We start from the raw sequence: 26,905 nt of genomic DNA, 5'->3' as shown, positions 1-26,905 counted from the left end.
TGTTTCACGATTGGAATATCTCATCTTGGCAGCGCACCGGAGTAAAAACTGGTAACACATAAATTAAATTTTTTAGTTTTTTTCCGGGAATAATAAAAATCCATAACTACCAATTGTTTTTAACGGATGCAATTTTTATATTGAATTGCTTCTTCGCCGTGATAAATTTCCTTACAGTGAATTGTATTGTTGAGAATAGATTAACTCCCCCCAAATATTATCTAATATTGAAATAGTACTTCTACCAGTATTTTCTCTTTTCCGTCCCGCTTTCAGGAGCAACACCCGGTTTGAACGTGTTAAAATAAAAATAAGCTGGATGTAATAGGAAGAAAATGGAATATTACTCGAACAAAATCATAAGTGCATTCAGGGTCCGCTTCTAATTCAATATCGTGAATTGTGAGTTCCACTCTATCACCTGGGGCATAAGAAATGTGCCAATTACACACAGTTGCGAAAGGATATCCATTAGGATAATTAGGCGACGTTATTGATCCAGAGTTCTTGTTCACTATATCTCCTCCACAACCTGAAATTAAACACAGGTACAAGTTTAATTTTTAAAACAAGTCCTTCAAAGAAATAGTTAAATTAATACTGAGTCTTGTTAAAGTGTTTTATTTTAAAGTAAAATCATAAAAAAAGGTTGTTTACTAAAGAATGTTCCAGTTGCCTAACTGTACTTCAAATTGAAAATTAACTTACCTAGTTTTGCTACAATTGTTCACTATGTCGATCATTAGTTACACGGCACACATTCACCCGAATGGCCTCTTTCGTTTAGTTGTATTAGTAGTAGTACTTTATTTATGTCGCATAAGAACTACACAATAGGCTATTGCGAATGATCTGGAAAACACCACTTAGGTTCCGAAGTCATGCCATCACAATTTTGATCCCGTGCAAAGAAATGCCCCCCCCCCAACCTCCTTGGTAACCGACCAAATGCGTGCGAAAATGCTCACTTTAGGTAAGAACAGTTTAAGCAGGGCCGATACTGTACTTCCTTGGTCCCTTAGCAGGCTGATTAAAGTGATCATCCAGTCGCTTATTGACAGTAGCCAGTGATGCTTGACTTCACTGATGGCCTGTGAACCACCTTCATGATGGGCAGGCAGTAGTACGTGATACTGGAAACTGTGTCTTACCTAAAACTGTTGGTACATAATACCTTCTCAAGTACGTAATAAAAGATGCAATAGTCTCTTCATTTCTGTGTTTCAACTTTGGTAAATCATTAGATTCTAGCATAACGAATATCATTGTGGATACATATCATATGTGGATAATTGTACCACATTGGGAATCACAATTGCACTTTAAATGAGAACTCCTTTAATTGAAATTACACGTTTTCTCTTAGCAAATTGAGAAACGTAAAACGCCTTGCGAAGTAAGATTGCCATTACAGGGGATGCCATTTTGCGTAAATATCGCCACTAGCGGAAAAACATCCAATCCTAAGTTCACTAAAATGAAAAAGAGAGAAAACCAAAGAGAAAAGATAGACTTGGTAATATAAAAACTAACAAGAATTCTAAAGGTGGAAATAGTCGAGATGTTTCGATTGCTCGAAATCAAGAAGTCCATTCTCGAGACGAGGGCTGAAAGTCTTTAAATACCAGGACGGAAAAGTGAAAAAAACTGCTGAGAATGGCATTTCATTCTAGCATTCTTTTGAGAAACAATAAATTTCTGTAACTCCCAAGATTTTTTTTTTACAATTATAACATATACTACTTCACCAGAAACTGCTTCTTTTCTGAGAAAAAATAGATATTGTTGAATATATTAAAGAAGAAAATAGAGTTATTCCCCTCGAAAAAAAGTTATAACTGAAATGGCTTTACTACCGCTTTTCCTCTTTTCCGTCTCGTTTTCACCCATTCTCGGGACTCACCAGAAGAGTATGGTTATGAAACATTTTGTTAACAACAAACAAAAATATTTCTATGGAAGAATTTTTTCTGCTTTTTGTTGCATAAGATTTTTTTAAACAGATCTTGAACACTACCGCGTCGCTGATTTAAAATCTGCAGTCGGTTTCCCTCTACAAGTCACGCTTTTCATGTGATTTTATGATATAGTCAATGAACTAGGAATGAACCAAAGATGCCGAAAAAAAATTATATGTATGTAAATTAACATATTTGTTCTTTTTCTTTACATTTGGATTAAAAATAAACTAAACTGAAAATACCATTTTGAAAAATATCTGTAGCTTTCGGAACAAAATTAATTTCAAATTTGAAATTTCTACATCAGTATTAGGTATATTCAGGTAATTGTATGAATACAACAGAAAATTTATTCCTCCGAACAATTTTTTAAAAAGTTATATTTTCGTGGACTGATAAAATTTAGAATGAAATATATTACTAATAATGTATTAATAATTTATTGTAAAGACCTTTATAACATTAATATTTCTAAGAACTCTCTCTCTAGATACATATTAACCTTCTAAGCGTTGAGCTCCTTGGTAAAATCGAGCAAAAAATTCCCTGCTGCCCACTAATCTCCCGTAGAATTACATAGGCGAAACTAGTTTTCTGTAGGAAAGCTTGCATCTAAAAGTTCGTGAAAAAGTCGTGACTAATGTTTAGAAATTAAAAATTGTAGTTACGAGGACATTATAAGTAATAAATTGCTTATCGTGAAACATCAACAAGCGGCAAATCTATTTTAATTTGCAAATTCGTTTTAAAAAGTATCTACCCATAAAAATTCTGCTTTAGTAATCATATCTCTCTCCCTTAAAAACATGGTTCACACTGTTGTAGGTTGGTTGGTTCTAATGCCACTTGCTACACGAGCAAGCCTGCTTGGTGAAACCGAGCAAATTTAAGGCAGAGTGTGCGATTCTTTTTTTTTCAGTGACGCCACCTGTGGCCAAGAATTCGACTTCGCCAAATCATACGTTACACCTGTTTATAAGGCAGACCCATTCATACTGTTATAGTGTGTTGCATAATGTGATATTATGAGTTTATTACACCTCCGATTTTTAATCTCATGTGAAATTAATAATGATATCTAAGAATCTCCAATTTTGCATCGGTGTTAATGCAAGATAACGAATCTGCAAAAATACTTCCCTTGTTTTAGTATAACTTTTTCTGTGTGTGAAACAAAAACTTAAATTTTGCCTTCTCCCCCTATGCTGCTGTGACGATTGCCGTAGTTACGACATACATTTTTACTAATGACGAAAAGGCCTGGAGCGTATTCTTAAATAAATTAAAGTGGTGTTAATAAAATTCATGTTTTAGAAGTTATCTTACCTTTGTTATTTATCCTGCATCCACCAGTAAAAATTTTACTAGTTCATGCGGTATCAAAGGGAAAAACTTATATAAGTAAGCCGTGTGATAAAGGTACATCAAGTTATAAATATGATTAATCTTTTCTTAATTCTAAAGTGGTACAATTGTTTATTATATAGAGTGCGCCAGAAAAAAAGCATCACTTTGAATAACGTTTGATCTAATGATCCGATTTTTGCGTTCCGGGACTCAATCTTAATGGCACAGGTCACCTCAAATATACTAATTAATAAGTGCAGAGTCAGACGATATTTAAGTTACGAAATCAGACACAAAAACGAACTTTCTCTGAATAAACATACCCTTTTCTCAACGGATTCGGATTTCTACCTCCATAACATAATTGCATACCTGCCAACTGTTCCGGATTTTCCGGAAGATTTTATTTTCATACTTAAAGTGGTAGTAATTATATACTATTTTTTCTTTTATAATCTTAATTTTTAAATTATATTGATCACCACTATTCTTACAAAAATTAAGCACATATAATAATATGCGTTACTCTCATGGTTGTCAACTTAAGTTTTCTGAAATACAACGTATTTGTTTGCTTAAAATTGAAGTTTTAATTCCATTTTAATACCTCTGGGAAAAATAATAATGGAAGGGATTAAAAGTTGGCAGGTATGGAATAGGTATCCACGAACTGGGAAATATGGTCCCGATAATTTGGTCAGGAGAGGGCTCCAAAGTTTGGACCCCTTAATGATAATTTTAACCTTTTTGCATATTTCACTTATCTCGAGAACTTTTTAAGCGAATTGAAAATTTTTACATACAATTATAAAATGCATTTATCCAAAAACAATTCCATGCAAAAAGTAACTTGCAGTAAATATTTATTATATTTCATTATTTTATTTAACAATGGTCGAAACATTTCGAATAGTTAGTTATACAATTTTTTAAATTTATTTAAAGAATATAATTTTACATGGTAAAATATAAAATTTGGACAAAATCAGTTGAAAATTTCCTGAGAAATTGAATTTCAAAAAAATACGACTCAGAAACTATTCGGCCGATTTTGTATTTAACCATGTAAAGTTATATTCTTTAAAATGATGCAAAAATATTTAGGCATTACAATTGAAATTGTTTTTTTTTACAATTAATGGATAAAATAATAAAAAATAATAATATTTCAAAAAATTCTTTTTTGCATGGAATTTTTTTTGGATAAACGAATTTCATAATGTGCCAAAATTTTTCCATTCATTTAAAAAGTTCTCGGGATTTAGCGAAATACGCAAATGCATTTAAGGGTCCAAACTTTGGAGCGCCCACCTGACCAAACAATTGGACCATATTTCTCAGATTGCAGCTACCTCCTCGTTAGGGGTCAAAAATCCGAATACGTCGAAAAAAAGGCATATCTATTCAGAGAAAGTACATTTTTGCGCCTGGTTACGTAACTTACAGCACTTGTCGTTATAAGGGAAATATATTTCTTTATTAGCGATATTTAGTTATTTTATTTCAATTTGAAAAGCGCGATCGTTAATACTACAGGAGTTTTTTGTAAATTCAGATCATTTTCATAACTTATTCAAGATTTGTTATCAGAAAAATAATAAAAAAATCTATTTTTTTATTGGTAATTTACTTTAATTTCATAAAGGGAACCAAAATATTAAATAGTAATAGATTATTCACTAGATCAAATTATTAATACAGTTTAAAAAAATTATCATTGCTGAGATAAAAACGACTCTTTACTCTCGGAACCCCTTTTATCCATTCACTGCACTCTAGGGTTCCGCGGAACATTATTTGGGAAGTGTCGATGTATTATCAGATTGCTCCACATGGCGGATAAATATTTTGAAGTCGCATTCTTTTAATGTATGATTCATTGTTTAGTAAATTCTATTTATAGAGTTTTTCCCCCACCACTACTTCTAGATAATTCAAAGGCTTACGTGATATGCCACTTAGTTATACCTAGTGGTATCGCCCGCCAAACGCTGTGCAAAGCTTGGAGGTAGCGGGTTCGAATCCCGCTGTTATCCTGGATCTATCTTCGTGCTATCCTTCTATTTGACAAAGATTTATAAGCCTAAATTAAGCACAAAGGACTGCAAAGGTATGTATATCAAATAAACCAATACAGTTTCTGGGATGACACAGGCAACTGGAAATGTAATTAAGTAATATAATTCTTTAAAAAGTCAATTCCTACCTAGGTTAACAGAGAATTTTTTTATTTTAGTTACTTTTTATTAAATAATTACTATTAATATAAATATGTATATACAGTACCGCTCAAAAGTATCAGTACACCTAGAAACTTATAAAAAAATGGCAAAATTCAAAGTGTCATAACTTCTTTAAAAATGATCAAACATGCTTCTGCTTTAGCTCATTTTGAAGCTTAAAATCTCTACTTTTAAGTACACTAATTGTTTTTAATTAATATATTTTGCAACTATGTACAATTACACTCTAAACAATCATAGAAAATTTTATTAATTTTTTGTGAAGTTTGACGCGATGTGCGGGCATAAAGGGGTTTGATATTGTTAATTTTTATTATACCATTGAAAAATTTGGACTTTTAGCTTTCATTTAAAAAAAAAATTCCAAAAAAACATGTTTTTTGACAAAGTTATTGTCAAATAAAAAAAAAGTTTTTTTTTCAGAATTTAATGATTTTTGAGCAATTATAATGAATTTTAGTGTAATTATAATATGATATGAAAATTTAAAAAAAAAATAAATTAAAATTTAATATTTCTCGATAATATTATTTCATAATTTATTATAAAAATTTTAACTTTTTTTTTGGAAAATATAATAATGAAATAAGAATCAACGTTTACAATTTAATATTTTGAAATTTATTTTTTCGTGTTTTTCTCAGAAAAAATTTGAAAACAAAAATGTATGTACATTGTACGTTGTATGTACATTGTATGTACATGTATGTACATTGTACGTTGTTTGATCATTTTTAAAGAAGTTATGACACTTTGAATTTTGCCATTTTTTTATAAGTTTCTTGGTGTACTGATACTTTTGAGCGGTACTGTACATATGACAGAATTACAATATTAAGTGGCAAAATAGAAAACGAATTTCCTTGCAATTTTCCATTTTTCTTTCTGTATGTGGTGTTGGACTATCATTTTTGTTTGTTACTATTTATTCGCTTTCTATTTCTTATCGTTTCTAATTCATAAAGCTGATGGTGGTCTATAATTTCTCATCCTATCCATCTCTTGCAATGCCCCCATGTAAAACTAAAATTAATTAATTAAATTATATTTGAAAAAAACTGTATTAACATCAAGTGGTCATCCACTACAAGTTTAAAAAAATGTATTTGAACTGAAATGGATGAATAAAAAGTATTTTATAAACGATTGAAACTTTGTGAACTAATATCCGATATCAGATATCCGATTATATAAAGGGAGAGTGTGAACTAATAGGTAGGAATTGAAAAAAATGGTGATTCTAGAAATGTAAAAATAGAAAAATAGGCAGAAATCTAAAAATAGAGATTAAAATTAGCAACTTTTTCTAGTATATTTCTCTCAGAATCTAATGATCGAATATTTACATACTAACATACTGTTTAACCTTTTAATGGACCATTTATTTCTAGTAAATGTAAATTAATGTGTTTTTGGAATTGAAATTGAGATGAGAATAGTAATTGATATTAAAAAAAAAATAACTTACTTAGCTCATAAAAAATTAATCTAAATTTTAATGCCATTTTTTTGTTGGTGATAAGTATATTTACCACGACTTATTAGGAACTTATTTGCTTTTACTTTACTTTATTTATGAAATAAATTTTATAAATACTACTAACTTCAAAAGGAATTATGTGTTTTATAACTTTTATACGTTTTCTTAAACTAACAAATGGTTACCAATTTTATTCATACGCACTTCAAGAAATCTGAAGTAATGAACAAATGGAAACCTAAATAAAAAGTGGTAAAAAAGGACTTTAAGGACTTTTCCCCCCGGACTTCAAAAAGAGGTGCATACCTGCCAACTTTTACGCATTTGGCGTAAAATTTTATTTTTATATTTCAAGTGGTAGTAAATATATACTATTTTTTCTTTCATAAACTTAATTTTTAACTGATTTTGATCACCACTATTTTTAAAAAACTTACGCATATATATTAATATGCGTTACTCACTACGATTCCAGCTCAAGCTTTTTCAGTTACAACGTATTTCGATGCTTAAAATTGAAATTTTAATTCCATTTTAATACCACTGGGAAAAATCGTAGTTGAAGGGATTAAAAGTTGGCAGGTATGGAGGTGGTAAGTATACTTACCACGACCTTCGAAAGGGTTAAACGTTAAATTAATGTTACGATTAAATATTGTTATACCATCGGACAATTTCAAAAGGCAATCTATGAGATTTTAAACAAAACAACATTTTTTAAGCTATTAATTAAGTTAAAAAAAACCTTTCATGTGATATTCCAGTCTGAAGCCTTCTCTGCTTATTGATCGGTCTGTAATGAGTCTAACGATGGCCTTGTTGGAGGAGGTCTTGATTACTCCAGGCAATTCAGACTGGTCTCCGCAAAATTTCCCAAGTGAACGCACACTCTGACCTTCTAGAATCTGAAATGTACAAGTTAGTTGTTTATATATATATTACCGGCAGAGTATGAAATCCGGCATTATAGCTATATGCAATGCCTAGGCATTATATATGATGCCTAAAACTAGCCGGCAAAGTTTGAAATGATTTATATTTCACACATTGCCTAGGCATTATATATAATGCCGGATGCTATTTAGGCAAAGTATGAAATAAACGTCCTGATGAGGTTATTATGTAAATTATGTGCATGTTACTGTGAATGACTGAAATCGGTGGTTGTTGACTTTCACCGGTGACTGTTGACAATCACATAGTCGCTTTGGTGAATGTCCGAAATATTTATTACATCCCATTTGATATTAATTTATTCGTGGATATAATTACACTTATTTGATATTTTAATACATACTGACGAGAGATTAGAAGAAACATCAGTGTTTGGAGTATCGGGCAAATATATACCCGGGCAATGATACTTGACCTTAAAAAATATCAGTGTAGGGTATACCGGGCAAATATATACCGGGCAGTGACCCTTGACCTTAAAAAACATCAGTGTAGGATATACCGGGCAAATGGCTTTTTAAGGTCAAATGCCATTTCCCCGTATACATTTACCCGGTATACCCTAAATGCTCTACAAGAAAATCATGAATTAGACTATTAGACAGAAAACTATGAATTAGACTATTAAACTATTAATTGGAATCAGAACTACGCTAAAATAAAGCTGCAATAAACCAAAAATTCCATACTTACAATAATAAAAAAAAAATTCAAATAAAAAATAAACTTCCTTTCCTTTTTCGTTATTTGCTCTGATTGACTGATCATTTTTTTGCAGCTTCTCACATTGTATAAAAAAATCACAGAACACCTAAATTGTTTATTTTTTTAATTTACTTTAGTGTACAAAAATGTAATATAAAACTTGCAATTGTATAGTAATTTCATTTCATTATTTAAACTGTTTATTTTTTAACTGATTTTCCATGGAATAATTATAAAAATATAAACATTATGATTAGAGTTGTATGCATATGCAAAATGTAAAACAACTAGACTGCAAATGATGAAGCAACTAAAATATCATATTCCTTTTCAAGGTTCATAACAATAAAAAAAGTCACAAAACAATCAATAAAATTTTTATTAATGGTTGCAATAAATGTAGCTAAAATCTAATGTATAAAAATGATTAAAATAAATGCAGAAATAAGTTAAAAGTTAAACTTATTTATTTTTAATGTTAAAAAATAAATTACCTCTACGTAATCTGCTTCGCAGTCTTCACTTCCTTCCAAAGTAAAATGTGAAAACACTATAGATATATTATTTCCAGGTGGCGCTTCGATCGTCCAGGAACAGTTATGGTTATGAGGATAGGTATTAGGAAAGTTTGGACTTTCAATTACGCCTCTTCGTTTTTTGAGAACTGTATTGCATACTGTAGAAAAAAAAACAACACTTTAAAAATTCCAATTATCAGAAGTTTGAGAATGATAAATGTCAATACTTTCATTTAGAGAAAACAAAATTGATACTTGAAAATTGAATTTTTTAAATAAAATTAACTATTATTTAAAATTAACTTTTATAAGAATTTTTTGAAAATTGAGCTTTTTAAATAAAATTGATTGAATCATCAATTATTTAAGTAATAAAACTTATGAAGTGGTAACAAAAGTATAATATCGTTGGATCAAGTTTCAAAAGCTGAGAGCATAGCACAGACTTAAGCTTTAATTTCTAACCACAATTATGCTTAAATTTAATTTACTTTAAGTATCTTCATATACATAGAATTATTTCTAGTGACAAGTTTTACCATAAATTATTACAAAAGTTTTCTATAAATACCATAAATATATTTTTATAATCCAACCATTGGTGTTCTTTTTGAACACTAATTTTTAAAAATACAACAAACCCATATAAATGTAAAACTATTTGCTTTTAAACATTCCATTCTTTTTTATAGCAACCTCTAATCTTAAAAAAAAGTTGGAAAATATATTTCTTTCAAAATTTATTTCTTCCCAGTAAACGCTAATGCATACCTGATCCCTTCCATTATTATTTTTCTCAGTGGTATTAAAATGGAATTAAAGCTTCAATTTTAAGCAAACAAATACGTTGTATGACAGTAACGCATATTAATATATGTACTTAATTTTTGTAAGAATAGTGGTGATCAATATCATTTAAAAATTAAGATTATAAAAGAAAAAATAGTATATAATTACTACCACTTTAAATATGAAAATAAAATCTTCCGGAAAATCCGGAAGAGTTGGCAGGTAAGCTAAAGTAATTCTAAACGAAAATCTGAATTTTAATGTATCATTAAATTCGTATAATCAATTCTGTATGAGTAAACGAAGTTCTCAATTAAAACTTCCCAAACTTTCGATTAAAGAAGAATATTCTCTTTTAAGGTGTAATAATGAAGGCGATTAAAAAAAAATCACTCTTAAAATTTCTGCTGATTCCGAGTTTTCTTGGGTTATTTAATAAAATGAAGAATTCGTGATAATCAAGGAAGTGGTTAAGAGGGATCATTACGGAGCATCCTGCATAAAAAGTAATATGAATAACCATTTCCTTATAATTCAGTGTTGAAACAACTCGTGTGTCTCATATGCGGTTATAAAATAAATCCCACTGAAAATTTCAGCTGAGTCCTAGTTTCCTTGGGTTATTTATTAAAATAAAGAGCTCGAGATAATCAAGGAAGTGGTTAAGAGTGATCATTACGGAGCATCCTGCATAAAAAGTAATGTGAATAACCATTTCCTTATGATTCAGTGCTAAAATGACTTACGTGTCTCATATGCTAAATGAAAACCACCGGCTTCTTGCGAAACATCCGATCGAAACCTAACGAGAAGTGAGTTGCTGGATGAAGAGATGGGTCCTGGATTCTGTTGGTTGTTGCAAATGCGCATCAATGACTTGGAGTTTTCGCTATTTCCATCGAACACCTAACATATTAAATAATAACTAATTATTTTTGCTTATATAATTTTATTTCAAAATTTTTTTTTATTTAAGGCATCATCAACTAAGAACTATAATTAAAACTATCAACAATCACACAATACCCCCTTAAAATTTATATGATAGCAACTCATACCAGCAAGCGTACATGATAAAATAACGTTAACACATTGAGCGTCATGGGGGTCATTGATGACCGGCACTGAGTTTGTCGATAGCGCCAAGGGGGTCACCGGTGAGCGGTGAAGCCAAGGTTATTAGAAACACATAATTCGAGTAAATTTTTAATTTTTTATATTATTATCGTTACTAATATGGTTTGAGGAAATTAATGCAATATAGAACACACAAAAATAGTTTTATTTATATCATACCTGCAAACTCTTCCGGATTTTCCGGAAGATTTTATTTTCATATTTAAAGTGGTAGTAAATATATACTATTTTTTCTTTTGTAAACTTAATTTTTAGATGATTTTGATCACCACTATTCTTACAAAAATTAAGCACATATATTAATATACGTTACTGTGATGGTTGTTAACATACGTTTTCTCAAATACAACGCATTTGGTTGCTTAAAATTGAAGTTTTAATTCCATTTTAATACTACTGGGAAAAATGATAATGGAAGGGATTAAAAGTTGGCAGGTATGTTATATACACAGAGATGCTAACTTGCTCCGAACAGCGAATAAATATTTTCAAGTGGTAGTTTATTGATTGTGATTCTTGGTTAAATAAATTCAATTTAGTAGATTTTTATCCTCCACTTTTTCTAAACAATTCGTAGGCTTATATAATTCTAAACCTTTTAAAAACTAGCAAAATCTGTTTAATAATTGCAATTTAGTTTATAGTTATTTACCGTTTGACCAGACGGGCAGGCTATGTAAAAGAAGTGTGGCATTCGTGCTAACACTTCTGTAATTACTCTATGTAAATAATCATTCGTTAAGCAGCAAATATTTTGGAAGATTTTACATGGCAAAACTGTCGGCACAATTTTAAAAGATAATGCTTGAAGCTTTTTGAAATGGTGTATTTTTTTATCCACTTGAATGTGCATCAATCAAAAAGAACTTAAGGAAGTTTAAAATTTCTATTCTTTTTTCAATACCATTATAATTCTGCAAGCATTCTTATATAAATATTAAAATGCGGCGCTTAAAAATTGCTGGTGTTTCAGATAAAAAAAAGTTGTTAAATTCCTCTGCTAATTTTGGTAGATATGAATTTCGCATAGATTAAAAGGTCACCATTTCTAATTTCAAATTGTTCTAACATTTTTATCATATAAAATTTCCCAAAATATTTGCTGCTAAAAACACCTTAACACTAGGTTTATGGTACACGTCATTTCGACTTTTGTAAGGAAAATTATAAAACCCGTTTGAATTTTTATTTTATCTCTTGTAATGACTTTTAACCATTGATCGAAATAAATATATATCAAATGCTATTTACCTCAAAAGCGTTGAAATATTGAAATTCTCTATGTGGTATACCTATTTCTACGGATATGCGTCAATTTGACGCGATCATAATTTAGACAAAAGTTTAAGTAAGCAAGCAATTATCACATCAATAATAAGTAGGAATGTACCGACAATACTTCGATTCGTTATCTCAAATAAATCAAGTGATAAACAACTGTTGCCGATAAGCAATAATAGAAAGAACAAACGCAGAATGTCAATTGATGTCAGAGTGTCAGATTTTGAAGGTTTCAGTTGCTTTGTTCGAGTATTGAAACATAAAATACTAGAATATTTCATAAATATATATCTCATATCTTCATTTTTTTTCTTATAGTATACATATAATAACATTGGTTTCTAAGTGTAGAGATGCCAACTGCTCCGGACACGCGAAAATAATTAAAAAAAATGGTAAATAACAACAAAGTGAATTTTGAAATAGGAAGTGGTGAATTATATAGGCCTACGAATTATTTAGAAATAGTGGTGGATAAAAATCTACTAAATTGAATTTATTAAATTAAGAATCACAATTCTTTAATACGTCAAATTGACGTGTGTCCATAGATATAGGTATATAAGGAACGTCCGTAAACCTAGTGTTAATGTATGAACCACATTGCGCATTAACCAATTTTTATAAGAAAATGTGAAAAGACAAAAAAAGTTAAATGCATAGATAAGGCCCACACACATACAAATAAAATTAATTTAGTTCAACTAGATATTAATAAAATAGACGCATAAATATTGAGCTTTTGGCTAATGAAAAACAAATTAATTCGTTTTTTTTTGTAACGAACTAATTTTTCGGCCTTGTAAATTTTAAAGAATGGTAACGAAAATTAAACGAAAGTCGATAATTTAATTTCTGGGTAATTGCCACTAAAATTTGTTTTTCAAAGAAAGTGTATTTGCATGAAAATTCAAATTTCTAAACTACTTAAACAAACGGTAACAAAGGACAAAGTGGTAAATTAAATTATGAAATACTTTCAAGCATTAACCTTAAATTACTGACAATACTGAAATTTTTCAAGGATTGAGGGAATCAAAATTAAACAAGGACGCCGTAGATGACACAAAAAGGTAAAAAGAGGTGATTAATAAGTGAAAAAAAACCTATTAACATTTTCTAGCATTTTTCTCTCAGTTAGCTGCTGAAAGTAGATGAAAAGCATATTTTTGATTTAAATACGAATAACTAGCAACGTAAAAATAACTAGCATGGTGAAAGTTACGGTTGAATAATTTAATAGGTTAACATGTTGAATGACATGCTAATTTTACATGGGTTGCCCGTCTGGCCAAACGGTAAATAACTACAAACTAAATTTGCAAATATTAGACAGACTTTGCTAGTTTTTTAAAAATTTTACTACTAACTAACTAATCAACTTTTTTCAGAGTACCTATCCATGTATGGATATCCGCTCCTTCATCTAAATTGGACAATATGTGGTGGAAGGGAAGGGAGGTGCTGCGTTAACATTAAGTTAAATCTCAGAATGAACAATAGTTGATAAAATCAAGTCTGAGTCATACATAAAAATAAGTCGCAAGTTGATACATAATAAAGGGAACAAATTGAAGATAAAGATAAAGAAAGATTATTTACACTATAAAAATTTTACTTGCCTATGGATAATTGTATAAGCCTACAAATTGTTCAGAAATAGTGGTGGATAAGAATCTACTAAATTGAATTTATTAAACCAAGAATCACAATTAATAAACTACCACTGGAAAATATTTATTCGCCTTCCGGAGCAAGTTGGCAACTCTGTGAATATAAATAAAACTATTTTTATGTGTTCTATATTGCATTAATTTCTTCAAACAATTTTAGTAACGATAATAATTTAAAAATATTAAAAATTTACTCGAATTATGCGTTTTTAATAATCTTGACTTCGTCAGTCACCGGTGACCCCCGTGGAGCTATGAACAAACTCAGTGCCGGTCACCGGTGACCCCCATGGCATTTAACGTGTTAAATAAATAAATATGAATTGAGTTTATATCTCTTCTTGCAGTTTCAGTCACCTGTGGCATCCCTGAAACTAGTAACTTAATTTTTTTCGATGAAATTAAGAGATTCATTTTTTCCAAAATATAATTAAGTAAGAACTTATAGTTCATATTTTGATTTAAAATTCGCAATAATTATGCAAATAAAATGGTAGACACGACATGAATTATCAACCTGATTTAAATACTAATTCTCTACTTCTCCTATTAAAAAAGTACATCACTATAAAGAGTAACGCGATGCCTTTTTTGTTTGGCGGCCATATTGAAATCATTAAAAGATAAAAAATAAACACAATTTTTATAGCCTGATGAACAAAAAATTAAAATCAATGCGATTTAAAACTTTATTATTTAATCAAAATCTGATTCGATTACCTGAAGGTAGTCAAACCTGCATTCACGATGTTCTTCAATATCAATGTCTACAACGTGCAATGAAATAACGGATCCTTCTGAAACCTGAATCAGCCATTCACAATTAGCATTTATAGGGTAAGTCTGAGGGTAATTTGGGGACATAATGGTGCCACGTGGAGATGTTAGCTTTCCACCACATCCTACAATATAAAAATGATTACTCAGTTCAGAATTTACAACAAAACTTTTATTAAATGTATACTATATCGTAGAACTCGTAATAGTTGAGCATTGCTTACGTAAATTTATTACATCCCTTTATATTTCATACATTTTGCTTGTAATTTGTTAATATTAAAATGCAATTAGGAATATTTAGTATAAATTAAATTTGAGCGAAATGAGTGCATAATTTAATCGATTTATGAAATAAAATATTTTTTCCCCAGTCATTTCGCTCATATTTGATCTTTATATAGTTATATCTTTATATAGTTTCATCTTTATATAGTACGCCCGGTGGCTGAGTGGTAGCGCTTCGCGCTTCCGCGCCACAGGTCATGGGTTCGATCCTCAGGCCGGGCAAGGTTGACTCTATCTTTCATCCCTTCAGTGGGTCGATAAATGAGTGCCAAGCATGCTTGGGAACTAAACACTGGGGGTTCCGCATTCGGCTGACCACCTGACTGGAACATCTGCAGAGATGCCAACTTGCTCCGGACAGCAAATAAATATTTTAAAGTGGTAGTTTATCAATTGTGATTCTTGTTTTATTAAATTCAATTTTGTAGATTTTTATCCACCACTCTTTCTAAATAATTCGTAGGTTTATATGATTCACCTCTTTATAATAGTTATGTCATGCTATACCATTTTAAAAAGCGAGCAAAAATAGTCAAATATTTGCGAAATTTAGTTTGTAGTTATTTACCGTTTTTGTAATTATTTTGGAGTGTCCGGAGCAGTTGGCATCTCTGCATCTGTTCCTGCACCCCGGAGCCCTAGGTCAAGAAAACTGAGATGGTCACAGTAGGCCTTGGCCCCCTATGGGCTGTCGTGCCACTGAGTTTAGTTTTTATAGTTATATGGTATTTAATTACGTTAGATAATTTAAATTCAATATACGCTTTTTTTTAAATTTTTAACCACTTCTCGGAGCTGTAATATCTTTACTTTCCATATCATATCAATCATTTAAAAAAATCAAAAGAAAATACACTAGTCGGGATTTTTTATCTTTAAAATTTTTATGGTTACAATTAAAGTGTTATATCTTTAAATGCTAGCATTATGAGATGATATCTTTAAATGCTAGCATCACAAAATGTGAGCATTAAAGCATTAAAATGTTTATTTTTTTCGAGTGACCACCTGGGTTGATATTCGTCAATTCTGGCGTATTAAGGCAGATTTTGTTGGCCACTCTTTCAGGGGCATCATATTAGGGAGGAGGACAAATAGTAAGGACGCACAGTAAGGACAAATAGTACAGAGAACGAAAGAACATCTATGCGCTGCCCAGGCTTCGGACTCAGAATCTTTCTGATGCAAGACCAGTCCTCTGACCCCTACACAGTCCTGTCGGCGAGTGTTTAAAAAGTTTAAAATCGAGGCCAATACTTCTGGTTTTACAAGAAAATTTTATTCTTCTTTTTTCTTTTTGTCTATGTTTGTGATTGTGGTGCCTTTCACGTGCAAGACTCGGAGCCTCGTGCTGACTTGCATTGCTTGGTTAAAGAATATTGAAAAGAGAAGACTAATTACTTGAATACGTAACTAATACGGGGAACTGCTCGGTTTGTTTTATGCCAGTGAAATAACTTACAAGGTGAGTAACATACTCAGATTTAGCAGAACATCATATGTACTAAGATCCAGCGCATGCGCATACGATGCTAAGTGACAGTTAAGACGTGCGTACTGGCTGCCAATTTGGTATTTCTTTCAAAATGTGTAAGCCAGCGTTTCTCAACCTTTCAATATTCGCGGCCCAGTTTTCAATCATAATTTTCATCGCGCCCCCCACTTACAGTAAAATGTATACAACAATAATGTATATTGAGTATTTTGAATTCTGTCTTTAAATTATTTTTAACTAACTGCCCAAACAAAAGTAAAGTAAAAACCATCAGCAATTGAGCTTGTAGAAACTAAGTTTGGAGTTAGTTTTTCAAAACAATTACAGTCCATATCTCTTTCAAATGTTCTCGTCGAATTGGTGATGCAGCTGAAAATGTAGTGTCAGCTTTTCTCGATGTTGCGTGACTAAATGTTTTCAATCAGTTTGATGAAGCAACAGATATTAATAAAGATGCTCATTTANAAATTTTGGAAACTAGCTTTTGGTAATGATTTGTAAAACTTTGGCATATTTAGAAACAACTGCTTCAGATGATTGTTAGATTGTCCGCTCTTTGGAGCGTAAAATGCGCAGTCTGCCAAATGTAAAGTACAATTTACCTTTATTAGATTCCATAAGTCAGCTCCTCGAGAAAGACAAATGCTAGTTGGAGCCAATCTACGGCTATTCTATAAAGAACTTCTGCCTTCAACATTTTACCAATTGAAGCAGTCTGTGCTAACTATTTCCATTAATTTATGTTTTGTAGAACAAAAATAGAGAAAGTAAAAATGTCATCAGTACTTTGTTAAAAAAGGAAAAACAAAAATAATTTTAAACATAGTCGACAAGAAAGTGGATGTATATTGTTTATATATTTGCCACTGATCGGCAAATAAAAATTCAATCCACGGGCCGGATAAAATCTTCCGGCGGGCCACAATTGGCCCGCGGGCCGTAGTTTGCCCATCCCTGATCTAGGAGAATTAAAAGTTTACCTTCCACCATAATTTATTAGTGATTTAAGTTTCTATCACTAGATGTGTCACTATTAGGTGCAAGGACATTTCGAAATTAAATGGTAATAAATAGTTGATATTACCCATTTAGTTGAGTAACATATTATACCACTTTTTTCATGAAGCCACTTTTTGCTCCACTTCAATATAAAAAGTCGGGATTAAACGGGTTAATTAGTAGTACAATACTGTTTATCAATAGTGTAAAAATGCAAAGAATACAATAAATAAAAATTTAAAAAAAAAAAACGTTTCTTCTCCTCACCAACCTCAGTTGGGATTGAGAGGAAAGAGGGTGCATCTGCTGCTGTGCCCCTAAAAATTTTTACTTTCTACACAGAGACCACACCAATCCTCGGGGTACTGGTTTACATTATATCTATGGAAGCTTGCCTTCTTTTCCTGTGCATATCTTTTCACTTGGTCCTATGTGCTGTTCAGGTTGTTGCTGCGACGATAAAGGCTTCTGTGTTTAGCGTATGAGTTCTACGAGCCTGTGTCGCCTCACTACAATTCTTTTATATTTATAGTAACAACAATTTTTTTGTTTTAGTTTAAATCATTTTGAATTCAAAAAACAACAACATCTTGATATTAGCCCTCTTGATTTCTAACCTCTCTCACCGTTCCAGCAAACATTTTGTAATGAGGAGACATCAGATTCGAATTCCGATGTAATATTGTAAGTATGTTTCTCTTATCTGTTCTTAACCTTTATAGCTGCCTAAAATTCGTACTTCCTTAGGAGCACGCACGCCTGCGTATATAATGATAATTACCCCTAGCATTAAGCAAAAAATTCAAGCTAAAATTTTAGAAAATGAAGCAATAATGGTCGCCTTCGTCCGAATATTAAAATTTAAAATAAGTACTTGTACAGAGATACCAACTGCTCCGGACACGCCAAATTAATTTAAAAAACGGTAAATAACCCGCTAACTAAAATTTGCAAATATTTGACTAATTTTGCTTACTTTTTAAAAGGTTTAGTATGACTTAACTTCAGCTAAGAGGCGAATCATATAACTCTTCAAATTATTTAGAAATAGTGATGGATAAAAATCTAATAAATTGAATTTATTAAACCAAGAATCACAATTTATAAACTACCAATCGAAAATATTTATTCGCTGTCCGGAGCAAGTTGGCATCTCTGCTTGTATGGTTAATGGTTTATATTATTATTATTATACTATTAGTTTATGTATTTATATTATTATATGGTGGTTTACATTATAGTAGTTTAGCTGTCACACTTGTCTTCGCTTTTGGTTAACGAAAAAAAGAAAACCTGAATAAATTATTGTAAATTTTTTTGGTTCGTATATTTCTTACCAGTTGCAGTAGAATCAAAGTAAATTTCAAATCCTGGAGCCGACATAGAAAAATCAGATTTAAACTCAATTCGTAAACTGTTACTGTGAGATCGAACAGTTTTCAAAATCTCCTCTCCGCAGTATCTTCCAATTAAAGGTGAAGTTCCAGTTGCGCCATTTCTGAAAAATACACCTTTTGTATTTTTTAATGTAAGTAGAAAACACAGAGTTTGAAAAATGTAAATTTTATTTGAATGGGTTATTGTGAAAAAAATCAATTAAAATAAAAAAAATACAGTAATCTTTAGAACGGAATCGACTTGTGATGAATAAAAATTCCATTTCTGGCAGATTTCCGTATAACGCAAACGCAGATTATTAAAACAATATTAAATATAAGATTCAATCTTATCGAAATTATCTTTCAAAACGTGAAAAAGGAAGAATCTATACATGGAAAGAAAACTACAAATTTCCTAATTACTGTTTTAAACATTTGATTGTAATTTGTATAGTGTGAAATAGATTTTTTTAGTTATATTGTTATTCTTTGCAGGGTTCGTGAGCACTTGAAAATATTTAAAAGTTTTCATATTATTTTAACCCTTTTGCACCGGACGGGACGTGTGCTGTCCCAGTCCATGGATGAAAGCCCTTATATAGCAAGACGGAAAAGAGAAAAACCAGGTACGTAAAACATTTCATTCCAGCATTTTTTTCGAAAAAAAATGAAATATCTGTAACTATCAAGATTTTTTTTATAATTCTGGCATATATATGAAACTGCTTCTTTTCCAAGATAAAGTAGATATTGTTGAAAAATTTAAAAAAAAAATAAGTAAACTCCTCCCCAAAACTAGCTATAACTGAAATGGTTTTACTACCAGCCTTTCCTCTTTTCCGTCTCGCTTTCACCCCTGCTGATTTTTCGCCGTATTGAAAGGGTTAAGGAAAAATGTTTTTTTTTTTTTTTTTTTTTTTTTTTTTTTTTTTTTAATGTTCGTAACTACAACAAGGTAAACCAGATTACGATCGAGACATTTACTAGAAATCTAGTAAAAATAAGAAAATGGTAGCAAGTATATGTCTAAAAATTTGTTTAATTAATGAATATGATTGGCCTGCTTTGTCAACCACAACAGCTTTAATTCTCAAATATATATGATAAATTTCTCTCAATTACTTTTAAAATTGAATTTTGATTTATGCGCACAACCGGTTCACTTTTTAAATAGTCTGCGCAGACTTCTTATAAAAAACTGTGCGGATGTAGAAGGTAATGACAGGGAGCGGATTTTCGTTGTAAGATAAAAATAGCTTTTATAATTATCGTGTAATAGCTACTTTCTTTAATGAATAAATCGAAATGTTCGTTAATTTAGTGCGTTATGTGCACTTAATCCACTATTGTATTTACCTCAACTCTAAATAGTCATACCGGCAGCCAGCATGTTGTTCAACCACAAAACTGGTGACATTGAGGCTGATTTGTCTTTGGTTAGGAGCGTGAAGAATCCATACACAGTGAGCACTGTGGGGGTAACGGTTCGGGAATCCAGGTGATCGAATAACTCCTGAACTTTGATAGAAATCACCTCCACATTCTAAAAATATATACTATTAGAAAATATCTGAATACTTATCATTAGTATATTTAAAAGGCTTATAGAAATTAAATTATAATCCGTATTTTTCATTTTTTTTTTGGAAAAACTTTTACAAAGCATATTTGGTGAAAAACACCACGATATCCAAACTGTGTAAACAGTAAAATGTTTCTCCTTTATCGTGTTATTCAATAAAAATTTCAGAAACATCCAAATTTTCTATTCTGAAATATTGCAAAAAAAAAACTCTTTGATGTAAAAATTAGACGTTTTAACAAAATGTGTATTATATTATCCCTCCCTTTATATTAAATAATTAGTGTGTAAATCATCATCATCATCATCGAAATATATCTGGGCGCCTGGGGCCGTTAGCGGCCTTTTTCTCATTCGTCTTGTATTGTGGTCTTTAAGGTGGTTCTTTCTGGTAATTTGAATGCAATTGGAATAAAAGGAAATTAAATATTTTGTATTTTAGTAAAAATTACGTCATTACAAAGATGAGCTGTCATCGGTCTGAGGTTTATGTCTTCTCTTAAGTTTTCAAAAGTAAAAATTTCGTTGAATCCTGCGGTGTCACAATTTATGGTCTTTTCGAAAAATCTGAAATTTAACTTTGCAATATGATGATCTAAAAAATCTATGTTGAGGTCACGATGTATGTTTTTATTGCGGATAAAACATCTTGCTTTTGTTATTTTCCTGAGGATTTTATTCTGGCATATTTTGAGTTTTATAAGGAGTGATGTGGAGATGTTGCACCGAGCATAGTGTGTAAATAAAGAGTGATGAGCCAACTTTTATAATTTTGTTGTAAAATTTTACCAGTAGTAACAAAATTCGTGTTTTAATATTTAATTCTTAACTTACAAAATATGATTTAAAACGATTTGATAATTATGACTCGTAAATTTCAAACATAAGAAAATTATCATGAAGAGTTGTTATGTAGTACTGAAGGAAATTTAGCTAATACTAAGGAAATTAAAGTTAAGTAATTTGTGTTTAAATGTAACATTTAATTATCATTTCTAAGAGATAAAACAAGTTTTGCTGGGGTTTTTTCCACTACGTCTGGGGAAATTTTATCTTCAAACGTGAAAAATTTGAAATCTATACAAAGTTAGAAGTAATAAAGTAGGATGAAGTTTTAAGAGTAGGATTGAAAATAAAGACCTTCCTCTGTGTTTAAAAATTCATAAGTAGCAGTGAAACCATCTCTAGCAACGCTAGCATCTGTTACGAATTTCACCAAGAGAGTTTCATCCATTGAAGTTAAGATTGGAGGTCGGCGGTTACCACAGTATCTGTAACAGAAAAGCAAACTGTAACAGAAAATCATCTGATTTATTTTTATATATAATTGCGCTTATATCTATAGAATCTTCAATTCATACAAACTAGGCTGCGTTGCTGTAACTCTACAAATTTGAAATTTTATCTGTTTTCATTGCCTATGTGCAAATTGTAGCACTTTTCATCATCACAATATGCTTGCTACCTTTATTCAATGTTTTTACTGTTTTTATTGCACTTTGCTTGATGCCTAGCCTGCTACGTCTGAACACTCAAACTCCTAAATTTTGTTTACTGCGAGTAACTACTTTTGTTAATTTTAGGGATTCACTAAATTCTTTGCGGCCTTCTGGTTGGGAGGAGGTAATCTTAGGGTCCTGGTGAGGTTGCTGCTCTGCTTGAGCGGCGCCCAGCGTACATCAACCAGGGTTTTTCCTGGAGTTGCTTTTGCCTCTTCCGACGTGTTGTCATGGATTGTCACCAAGCCTACCTTTGTGAATCCTCTTTTTTCTTGCTGAGTAGTCACATGCAAGGGTGAAAGCGAGACGGAAAAGAGGAAAAGCTGGTAGTAAAACCATTTCAGTTATAGCTAGTATTGGGGAGGAGTTTACTTATTCTTTTTTTAAATTTTTCAACAATATCTACTTTATCTTGGAAAAGAAGCAGTTTTATATATATGCCAGAATTATAAAAGAAATCTTGATAGTTACAGATATTTCATTTTTTTCGAAAAAAATGCTGGAATGAAATGTTTTACGTACCAGATTTTTCTCTTTTCCGTCTTGCTATATAAGGGCTTTCACCCATGGTCACATGCGCGCACTTCGAGTCTACAGTATTCCCCGGATGCCCCTCCCCCCTTGAATGGGGCGGGACGGGGTTAAGCTTTGATAAATTATACAAACTAGATGAATATGATTTGAGCGGATCGATCTTTCCTCGAAAGCAATTACGGAAATTTTACCTCGTCGTCACGATAGAAGGCCCCAAAGTGGCTGCAAGCTCATTTGGCACACGGAGGCTCAATGAAAAACGAAATGAATTAACTAAGTCACAAATAAACTAAAAGAATCGAACACTTACAAACACAAAATGCCAATTTGATTAGTAGTCTCCTATGAGTATGTTTGAAGTAAGTGTTACTGTTGGATAATTAATCGCTGAAATGATACAAGTGATTATAAAAAGCTTGCGATTTCTTTAAGAACTACTAATATAACCATTGATTATTGAAGGAATATTTTGAATGATGAAGAATAATTATACATTTTACTAGTAAAATAAAATCTAAGTCAGTCTTTTAGAACGGAACGAACTTAATAGAATTGTCATTAAAGAAATACTGTGTGATATTAATAGATTAAATTGATCATTGCTTACTTCCCAATTTGGATTGAACTAGTGTCTTCCACTAGAACGTAATCGAATCTACAATCAGTGTCCATTTCTAGGTTGAAAGAAGTAAATGTAAGACGAATCACGTGTCCAGGCGTAGCTTTCAGCAACCAAGTGCAAGTTGTTTTATGCGGATAAGCATCTGGATGTCTTGGTGAGGAAATTTGACCACTTGTTTCCGTCATTACACCCCCGCAGCCTAAAAATAAGAAAAATCTATGTTAAAATACTAATTCGTATATTGCCCCAAAACCGTTGGCCCTGCAGTAGATCCTCTTACTTTTATTAACTCCGATCTTCTTATTGGCTGCGAACGCAGTTAATAGCGTCGCAATTGGGGAAAATAGTTCAACATTTTCTACCTCAAAAATAAGCTTAGTTATGAGTTGGGTTGAAATAAAAAGTTAAAAGCGGACAGTTCATGAGAAAAAATATTTTTATTTAAATTATAATAACTAATTCACGCAGTTATTATAATTTAAACATTAATAAAATAATTTAAAGCTAGAGTTTAGCATTAATCGTGCTTTGTAAATAACGCAAGAGAAAAAATTCATTTTATCATTAGAAATCAGCCAGAAAAATAAACCCTCATTATTTTAACCTTTTGCACTACACGAAATTTAATATGCTGTTTGAACTTAGTCAGGCTTCCCACGACCTGGGAAAAATAAATGAATAGTAGCTAAGACTTTTCAAGACTACTGAAAAATGCTTAAATTTACCATTCATTTGTAAATTACAAAATTATTCACGAGTTATTATTTTTTTGCACCTATATATATTTCCTTTAAATTAAATGTTTATTGATAGTTTAAAACATCTAGATATATCTGACTTTCGCTATCACTTTCCTAAAATAGTGGTCAGTTAGTGATGATGAAAAGTAAATAGTGGTGTGTAGATTATTATTGAAAATAAAAAAAAACATAATTTCTTAAGAAACCTGCAAATACACTGCTGGCTATTAAAATTACAACACCAGGAAAGAGTGCAAAAAGCAGATTGATATTCATTAGAAACGTGCATTAATGGATAAAGCAGTGATTAAAGTTTCAGGAAATTATTGTGAAATTCTGAGAAATCAGTACCAAAAGTTGCATTTCTAGCAGAAATCAAAGCATTTATCCGCTTACAGGGATGCCAACTGCACCAGACATGACAAAATATTTTAAAAACGGTATAAGACTACAAATTAAAATTGGGATACATCTAGATGTTTTAAGCTACCGATGAATGTGTAATTTAAATAAAAAATATATGGCCAAAAAATACCTCTGGATTTAACTCGTAAGTCTAAAAAGAAATCAAAATTTAAACTTTTTATATTGTCTTAAATTTTTTTAGCTACAAGTCATTAATTTTTTTAGGTCGTGGGAACCTTATGAACAGCAATAAAGTGGCGTATTGCATAAGCTTGTGAATTATTTAGAATTAGTGGTGAGTAAAAACCCTATCAATCAAATTTACTAAACCAAGAATCATACATTAAAAGTATACCACTCGAAAATATTTATCCTCTGTCACGAGCAAGTTGGGATCTCTGCGCTTAGACAAGGAGTCAAATAGTAAATATATTGCACTTTTGGAACCTTAGTCAATACAGATTTAAGATGATGTTCCAGTAACAGTAATAATTTGAGAGAGACGGCGATACAGTTGATGGGCAATCATTAGATACACTTTTTCAATTTTTCAAAGATTAGAAGATCTTGCTGAACACTGCATTTATTGGACAGTTTTTTGTATCAAGAAAAGTCAGGACAACACGAGCAACATGCAGCTGTGCATTATCCTGCTGAAATAAAGTCTTGGTGAGACCTTGAAGATAAGACGTTATAAACGGGTCTTAATATGCCTGGGCGTTCTGAAAACGTGAAACTCAAACAAGAGGTGAATTTTCTGACGTATCCATTAGCACCCAATATAGAGATGCCAATTTGCTCCAGACAGAGGATAAAGATTTCCGAAATGTAGTGAATGTATGTGAATGTAAAGATTTCCGAAATGTAGTAATAAATTCGATTTATAGAGGTTTTACACACCACTACCTCTGCTAAAATTCTGCTTTTGCACACCTTATAGTAGGGATGCCACAGGCAACTAAAAATGTAAAATGTAGTAAAAATTTAATTATTATTTATTTATTATATCTTTAATTATATATTTACTTAATACATCGTTAATAATTATACTCATATTTATTTATTTATTATATCTTTAATTATTCAATCGCAAATACCGTTGTGACTGTAGTTTCAAATTATTCATATTTAAAGCAAACACATCCTTTGAATTCGCTTTCAATAGTACATATAATAAGTTTTATCTGTCATATAAATTTCATTAGTTTCTTGCTCAGCAATTTTTTAACGGTCAATAGGGTAAAATGGTCTCTCTAAGAGTTTTTCTCTGTACACAAACAGCCCTCTGGATAATCCAAATTTTGCTACTTAATTTCGGGAAAAGCTTAACTATGACAGTATACTGAATATTTTTTTGGAGAGTTACTATTCTTGTAAAGTACAAGCACAAAAATTTGTTAATTTTTTCAATTATATAATTGTTTATATATTATTTCATTGTTTATATATTGTTATATTGTTTATATATTATATTGTTTACATTGCTTACATATTATCGTATAATTGTTCAAGAGAAATAAAATTGCTTAAAGTGAAAATGTATATTAGAAAGAGAATACTAATAGTGTTAGAAATGATATCTCACCAATTTCTATAGCATTGTAAACTGCGTAAAATCCTCGGTTTTGAACACTACCATCAGATTCGAATTTCATCCATAAGAAATTAAACGTTGATATTATGGGTTCTGGAACAAGGCTTCCACATAGTTGACCTATCAGGGGACTGTCTTCTTTCTCGCCGTCTCGCACCTGGATTAAGAAAATGTCGTTACTATACATTCAGGAATGCTTGTTACAATTTTTTTTCTTCTAGTGGAAGAAATTTAAAGTTACTTTAATGCATGCCAAATTATTCGCAAAACTCGATTAACTCCTTAACTTGTGCGCTCGAGTTAATTCGAGAGCGGCATTGTATTTTATGCTGCTATAATTTTTCATCCTCGAATATAATCGAGAATTGAAAATAACAATGTGAAAGCTAAGAAAAAAAATCGTTTTATTAATATTGATCATTTATATAAGATTGTAAGCTATCTATATATATATATTTCTCTTACACGGATACAAAAAAAACCTCATTACAACTCCCCGAATGGCAACGCTAGAAAATCGACCAATGATTGCTGCTAAAAATGTCACATGCCAAATCTAACTGAGGTGGCTCACCATGTAGTGCTTTTAAAAACAGAAACTGAAATAACCTTAAGCTAGGCAGAAGTGAGTAGTCTTTGTCGATAGATCTCTATTTTAGTATTTTGTCGAAAGCGCTTTTTTTCACGAATTTATTTGACGATTTTTGATTTATATCACGAATTTATTTGTTTTATTATTGTTATTAGTTATTCATTGAAAAATGAGTCCCAGTCGTGAAGTTACGCTTTAAGATTTTATACTATAGCACATTTCTAATAGGTTTAACGAATTACATGTCATTTATTTGAATTTAAATTTATTTTAATGACTTAGTATTTACTAAAAAGATGTAATTTTTTTTT

At 31.0% G+C, this 26,905-nt stretch overlaps 1 protein-coding gene across 1 annotated transcript in view; it reads right to left on the bottom strand.

The window, feature by feature from the left end:
• LOC107441357 (cubilin) overlaps nt 1-26,905 on the bottom strand; it is a gene marked incomplete in the record, with an annotated part of 195,714 nt that overhangs the window by 92,874 nt on the left and 75,935 nt on the right. The window contains 10 exon segments of the mRNA XM_071185787.1: nt 348-532; nt 7,777-7,936; nt 9,185-9,366; nt 10,744-10,903; nt 14,809-14,990; nt 18,985-19,145; nt 20,383-20,569; nt 21,749-21,879; nt 23,249-23,462; nt 25,994-26,159. Coding sequence (XP_071041888.1) covers nt 348-532; nt 7,777-7,936; nt 9,185-9,366; nt 10,744-10,903; nt 14,809-14,990; nt 18,985-19,145; nt 20,383-20,569; nt 21,749-21,879; nt 23,249-23,462; nt 25,994-26,159 — 1,728 coding nt within the window.

The sequence above is a fragment of the Parasteatoda tepidariorum genome, chromosome 9, assembly GCF_043381705.1.
Source record: "Parasteatoda tepidariorum isolate YZ-2023 chromosome 9, CAS_Ptep_4.0, whole genome shotgun sequence".
NCBI classification, from domain to species: domain Eukaryota; kingdom Metazoa; phylum Arthropoda; class Arachnida; order Araneae; family Theridiidae; genus Parasteatoda; species Parasteatoda tepidariorum.
This window is presented reverse-complemented; position numbering and strand designations above follow the sequence as displayed.